Source organism: Nestor notabilis, unplaced genomic scaffold (genome assembly GCF_000696875.1).
Source record: "Nestor notabilis isolate BGI_N333 unplaced genomic scaffold, ASM69687v1 scaffold22412, whole genome shotgun sequence".
Taxonomy (NCBI): domain Eukaryota; kingdom Metazoa; phylum Chordata; class Aves; order Psittaciformes; family Psittacidae; genus Nestor; species Nestor notabilis.
This window is the reverse complement of record NW_009917266.1, coordinates 678-7,431: the sequence shown is the minus strand read 5'-3', so window position 1 is coordinate 7,431 and position 6,754 is coordinate 678. Positions and strand designations below refer to the sequence as shown.

The 6,754-nt window shown below is 43.3% G+C and overlaps 1 protein-coding gene across 1 annotated transcript; it reads left to right on the top strand.

Moving 5' to 3' along the window:
* Positions 1-1,480: 1,480 nt before the first annotated feature.
* Positions 1,481-5,457, top strand: HIGD1A (HIG1 hypoxia inducible domain family, member 1A). Its single transcript, XM_010009148.1, has 3 exons — positions 1,481-1,583; positions 4,487-4,621; positions 5,323-5,457. Exons 1-3 carry the CDS (start codon positions 1,481-1,483, stop codon positions 5,370-5,372), a joined length of 288 nt encoding a protein of 95 aa, XP_010007450.1. The 3' UTR covers positions 5,373-5,457.
* Positions 5,458-6,754: the final 1,297 nt, after the last annotated feature.

The window sequence follows — 6,754 nt, the reverse complement described above, 5'->3', positions numbered from 1 at the left end:
GGCCAAGTCACGGCAGTGGTGTGACCCGCGGCCACCCGACCTCGCCTGAGGTGAAGGTCACAGAAACTTCCTGCGGTGGACAGATTGCTTCACTTTGCGGTATCCTTCCCTTGCATGAATCTCACCTCCGACTGTCTCCGCCTCTCCTGGGTGACGGAGGGGTGGGGGGTGCATGTGTGTGTGCGCTCTCAAGTTTCCTTCTCCGAATGAGTCAGGCTAAAATATAACTTCCATTTTGCAAATAAGGGTGGCGGTAGGAGACACAGAAAGGCCAAATCCTTTGGCCTGCAGAGGCATGCATGTTTAGTTTAAGACCCAGGTAGTCTATCTGAAATGACTGCTCACAAAATGCTGCATAAGCGGGGAACACAGCCACATTTGAATTGTTTCTTTTGCATGTTAATTTAAGCCCGTGCTTAAGTTAAATTGCTGATGACTTATTTCAAGAGCTTGGAGTACATTCAGGTGCCCCCGAGCTGTATGTGGCTGCTGACCATGTTTATGGCAAAATGGGAACAATACAGGTAGAGACTTTTCTAGTACAGACCTTTGTGATGTTGCCGAACTAACTGTGCTGGCAGAAAGATTGAAGAATGATGCTTGTGCCAAGCACTGAAGAAGGAACAGGTCTCAGTGTTATCTGGGATGGGAACACGACAACAAATTGGCAGGTTTTGGTGGATGGAATCTCTCTGGTTTGGTCATGATGGTTCTGTGAGTAGAGCCCTCCTCATGGCCATTGCTGTTCTATATTTAACTAGGGGGCATGTAAGAAATCACCTGTGCTGCAGTGGAGACTCTGATCATCCTCCTGATGTGCCCCTACATGACTCTGTGCCAATCAAAGGCTCCAAGACTTGCTTTGGCTCTTCCGCAGCTGCCATTTTACGTTTTTGCATTCTCCAGCAGGAGTTTGAAGCCTCATTGAAGTGTTGGGTGAGGTGGTAGAGGTGTAGCAGTGACCAACAAGCTGCCAGGTAGGGCTGACCTTCTGCAGCAGCTCAAGCTTTCCGCCATTTGCTTCGAGTGTTGCTCTTGGCAGGGAGTGAAAGAGGTAAAATAAACTTTCCTGAAGTCAGAGCTGCTGCTAGGGAATTGTCTGTGGAAGCAAAGCAGCGTGATGAAGGATGGAAGTCCTGAAAGGAAATGCAGGGAGTGACCAGAGTTTTCAGTGGCTTCTCGCTGCCCATGAGAGGCAGCTGGGATCTGTAACTGTGCAAAAACCATGGCAGAAACTTGTTGCTTCAGCATTCTTTCTTTTATTCTGTCCTTCCCTTTCCTAGTATGCAATGATCTTGCTTCCCAGAACTTGAATGAATTCATCTGTATGTAGCTCATTAGCTCGAGTCTAGCTGTTGTGCTTTTATCTTGCTACATCATAACTCATGACTTGTGGAATATGTAAGAGAATTTCTTTTTCTGAAAGTTCTCTTAACTTGGTGTTTGTAAATCCTGAAGAGACTCTGTCTTCACAGCCACCATGTCATCTGGCCAGGAATCCGTTTTCCCCGAGTATGAGACTGAAACCAGCCAGACGTCGAAGCTGTTAAGAAAATTTAAAGAGATGCCATTTGTACCAATTGGTAAGTATAAAGATGAATAAATGTGTTTACACGTATATATTTCTTTACGTGGGCAATCAGTAGGGTTAATGCTGTTTACCTTTTCCCCCGTGAATGGGAAATTACTTTGAAATTACTTCGTTGTGTAGGCTTTTCGTGTGCTGACAGTGGTACTCCTGCCCAGAATGATGTTTGTTCTGCAAGAAAAAGGGAAATTAATGAGGCTTGTTAGCTTAAATAGAAACCTCAGAACCTTCAATTGCAAGTGGGGGGAAAAGAAAACAAAACAAAAAAACAACCAAACAACAAACCCTGAAAGATTGATTAGGTGAGCTTAAAAAAGGACATTTAGATGATCCTGTTAGGTGGAATGGAGTCTGCTTTGTAGCTGTCCTGGAGTACAGTTGGTGGGAAGTATGTGATCACTACAAAGTGACTGTAATGCAAACAAAATATAAACCAGAAGTGTCTAAAATACAACCTGCCAGCTAAATGTGTCACCCTTTGCTGCTGCTATCCTTAGTTTAAAATGCATTTTCTTAGTAGGTTTTGTGTGCCCCAGCTTGAGGAGCTTGTTAAAGTTCTCAGCCTCTCTGCTGAGACCCTGAGAAAGCCTCAGAGGAGGGAGAGGGTCAGTTGCGTTCATCCCAGGAGCTTTCCTCTCACTGGGAACTGCCTCTGATGTGAGACATGTTTTGATTTCCAGCCACATAAAATGGAGAGCAGTCAGGTCACTTGGGGTGAACTGTTCCAGGCGTTTGCCAGCAGATATCTGTCACCGGTCCCTGTAGTCACAGGACTTTGCTTTCCAGCTTGCTAGGGCATACTGCGACTGCTGTGAGTTCAGGTTCTTCTGAGTGGATTGGCAGAATTTAACCTTCAGCCTAAGCTGGAGCTAGTTTGAATGCTATGAAACTCTTTATTGGTATTTAATGAAGCTGCCATGTGGATTGTGAGCCAGTGAAGGGTGTACAGCTTCACAAGTAGTGATACTCCTTTTCAGGGAGACAAGCTGTCCAAGCTCTCACTGGTAAAATATACACTACACTTAAAACTTGGCAGCCTCCTTTGTGCTATGTAAATAATCATCCTAAATAGGAAACTAAGTGAATGGAATTGGGAAATCTTGTGCATTGGTGCTGTGTATTTCATGAGACCATCAGTATACACAGGTTGGAGCTGGCACAGCTAGGGCTGTGGTTGGTCTGTTGAAGAACACAAAGTTAATTCTCACCTTGTGAAAGAGACCTGGCCGAACCTCTCCTCCCACAGCACAGAACCAGTAACACATGAGTTGTCCTGTCCTGGTGAAAGCTGTCCATGTGTGACAACACCCAAAATAGCAACCTCAGCAGGACAGTGAGTATGTCAGGCTTGCACCCACATGCTGGGGGTCAGAGCTGCAGCTGAGCAGGGTTCTTAGGTGAAAGCTTCTGTCCTGGAAAGAGGGTGCAAGCAGCACTTACTCCTTCTGAAAAATATCCAGGGATTTCTGAGCTACTGCTTTGGTATTTTAACACTAGTGGAAATCCTAGAATAGTTTGGGTTCGAAAGGACCTTAAGGGTAGGAAGTTCTTCCCTGTGAGGGTGGTGAGGCCCTGGCACAGGTTGTCCAGAGAAGCTGTGGCTGCCCTATCCCTGGCAGTGTTCAAGGCCAGATTGGATGGGGCTTGGAGCAACCTGGTCTAGTGGAAGGTGTCCCTGCCCACAGCAGGGGGGTTGGAACTAGGTTATTATCATACAATGGTTTGGGTTGGAAAGGACCTTAAAGCTCATTGAGTTCCAAATGCCCTGCCACAGGCAGGGACACCTTCCACTTGACCAGGTTGCTCAAAGCCCCAGCCAAGTAACAGCTGGAGTTTAGTCAGCAGGGAAACAAGAGATCTGAAGATGTCTAAAGATACGTATTCTTGCTATTGTTACCAAAATAATGAGGCAAATAGTTGTAAAAACCAGAAGAAATTTTAACAATTTATTGCAGCAACTAGCTCATTAGCAATGATGAAAACATGTTTGGGAAGGATTTATTTGATCATGTAAAGGCAACCACAGAAGCCTTTAAATTCAAAAATATTAAAAAAAAAAAAAAAAGGTTGCTTCATAAGAGTACCCCTATTCGGCCCTTGCCATTTTTATGTAAGATTTTGTGTGAATGGCAAAAGGTGCATCTGAAACTGCTGTTTTCCTGTAAGAAGCAGGAAATAGGAAATGTATATGAAGACCTAAAATGGCATTTATTGCTACAGTCTTACTTAATCTTGGATCATTTTATATTATATGGATTCCATTTGAACTATTTTGTACCATCGCATGGCTGACTGGTTTTGGCCTCACGAAAACCTCTTCCTGCTTGATGCAGTTTAATTTAAAAGCTATTTTTATATTTTGTAATGTAACATAATCTGAGAATTATATGGTGTTGTCTGTAGCTAGTTTCCTTGTGTATGAAAATGACAAAATCCCTCACTCTTCTCTGTGCCTACTTGTGTGTTGAATGAGGTGGTACTTGGGTGGAATCAGGAGACAGGGCAGGACTTGTCATCCACGTAGAAACAGCAATTTGACCAAAACATGCTTATTTTAGGATGGTGGGAATGCCTCAAGTTGTGCCAGAGGATGTTTAGTTTGGATATTAGGAGAAATTTCTTCACCAAAAGGGTTGTCAAGTGCTGGTACAGGCTGCCCAGGGAAGTGGTTGAGTAGCCATCCCTAGAGGGATTTAAAATACATGTAAATGTCACACTTAAGTACATGGTTCAGGGTGGCCCTGGCAGTGCTTGGTTGACAGTTGGATGTGATGATCTTCAAGGTCTTTTCCAACCTAAGTAACTCCATGATTCCCAGGGTATTTTGTTTAGATGGGTCACTTCACATGTCCCTGACATGAATCTCGACTCAGAAGGATGCTTGCCTCTTTCTTGCAGGGATGGCTGGCTTTGCCGTGGTGGTTGGCTATGGGCTGTACAGATTGAAGCACAGAGGTGACATGAAAATGTCACTTCACCTGATTCACATGCGCGTGGCAGCCCAGGGCTTCGTCGTGGGAGCACTCACGTGTGGTGCGTACTGAACGGGAGGACATCTCACATCTGTTCTCCCGGTGGTTTACACAGTGTGCATGAAACATTCTTGGGGTGGAAGTGTTCCAGCTGTTACATTTCAGGATGTTTATGCTCGTTACTGGTGTTTGCTCAGACTTCCTAGAGCAGCGTGAATTTTAGCTACACATACTTAATATTAAGCTGTGCTAACTTTGAGAGTAGAAGTTTTGACTCCTTTTAGATGTGGGAAGTATGTGACATTCTGCAGATGTTGAAATTAAAAGGCAAATAAAAAAATAAAACAGTGGTCTGACATTAATATTTCCCCTTGTAAATATGTTGCTGTTCTTGAATTTAACACACTGGAAGATCAGTTTGTGTAGACTGTGGTATTATATATTTTTGTGTATATATATTATCAGAACTGAATGTACTGATGTGTACATCCCAGGTTTCACTTAAGTATTGCAGCTCTGTGTGTGTGTGTCAGTGCCTATCCCATGAAACGCTGTTTGTTGATACTGTATTCCCAGAAGGTACAACAGAGAAGTCTGACTTTGACTGCAAAGCAAACTAGAATTGGCTTGGGATCAGCATTTTCATATACAGTGTAATTTCATATCAAATTTCTCTGTATATGACTCTCTTACTGTTCAGATTGAAACCCATTATTTCTTGTTTAACAAAGCTTTCTGATTGTGTTCGTATTTGTCTTGTAGGTGTGCTGTATTCGATGTTTCGGGAGCATGTGATGAAGCCGAAGGAGTAGCAGAAAGCTGATTGAAATCTCTGTCCTGGTGGTGGCCTGTGTACTGCATCTACAAACCTCATATCAAGGAGTTCTCGAGGGAAAAACAGAACAAAACATGGTATTAGAGAATTGCCCTGTATATATTTCATGTACAGCACACTGTCTTGAAGCTGGCAGCCTAAATGATTGTGCACTGGGGTAGCAGGTATCAGGGTCTGCTTCTTTGATTGACATTATCATATCCCAGCTTTTAGGGGATATAGTAGTGTTTATCTTGATGCCTTTATCTTCGCAACTACCAACTCTTCGCTAAAATTGGTGGCTTCTTTTGCTGCCATTGCCCAAAACCATAGTCTGAACTATCTTCTATGAGGCCTTGCACAGAATGTGGAGGCCAGGCCTGTAAGGCAGTGTCATGAATGCTTTTCTGCCATTTTCTATCCTGTGTGTCTGTCAGCTTCCACCTTTGTAATTTAGCAGCTTCTAGTAGCACTAAATGATTTCTAAAATATTGAGATATAAACGTCTATTTTTTTTATTTAAGGCATAAGTATGTTGCAGCTATTTAAATGTTATATTTATTCATTGTTAATGAGGACACACGCTCCCTATTTTTACTATAGATTTTCAGATCTTGAACTACCATATTTTGTAACTTTATTTACAGTGTTCAGGAGAATAAGATTTAAATGTAACATTTAAATGTAACATTTAAAATAGATATTGTGGAAATTAAACCTTTGTTTGGTGTTCTAATGCTTTCAGCTAAAGTATATGATCTAGCTCTGATTTGTGGTATTATTTCCCGTAGAAATTTTTAATCATTTAAATCTGAAAAGCCCCCATAATCTTTGAGGTGTTAAAACCCTTCCCTGTCAATTGCCACTGTTATTTTACACTCAGACCCCTTGTATCTCCAACAGCAGCCACAAAAATAAATGTGTTGACAAAGCCAATTTGTAAAAAAACTCACTTTCTCCTCCCAGCTTACATTCCATGGTGACAGAATGATGTCTCTGCAGCAAATACCACAAGGTCTATACTGCATCTCTGTCTGTGACATATTGTACAGCCCAGTGGGAGATAAAACGTGAATAAATGTATGAGCACTAGAGATAACATGTTTATGGCTATGGATTTGTTGGGGGGTGCTCCCCCTGTGCGTGCCTCCTCTTGCCGAGGGATGGGGTGAGCTGGTGTACCTGGATAAAAATCGCCTGAGAGGGTGCGATGCTACTGGAAGGGGCATTCCCTGCCGGTACAAGTTCGCTGTCCTTAACTGCTCTCACAATTCTCCCTCACCGGGGACGAGCGGGGAAGGGGTAAGGAAACACCTCTCCACCGCGCAGAGACCTTTTCCCGTCACCGCCTTCCTCCTCCCCCTCCATGGGGCGGGCTAA

Coding starts and splice junctions, on each gene's coding strand:
- HIGD1A (XM_010009148.1), top strand. CDS start 1,481: ATGTCATCTGGCCAGGAATCCGTTTTCCCCGAGTATGAGACTGAAACC. Junction 1,584..4,486: donor GATGCCATTTGTACCAATTG/GTAAGTATAAAG, acceptor TCTTTCTTGCAG/GGATGGCTGGCTTTGCCGTG. Junction 4,622..5,322: donor CGTGGGAGCACTCACGTGTG/GTGCGTACTGAA, acceptor TTTGTCTTGTAG/GTGTGCTGTATTCGATGTTT.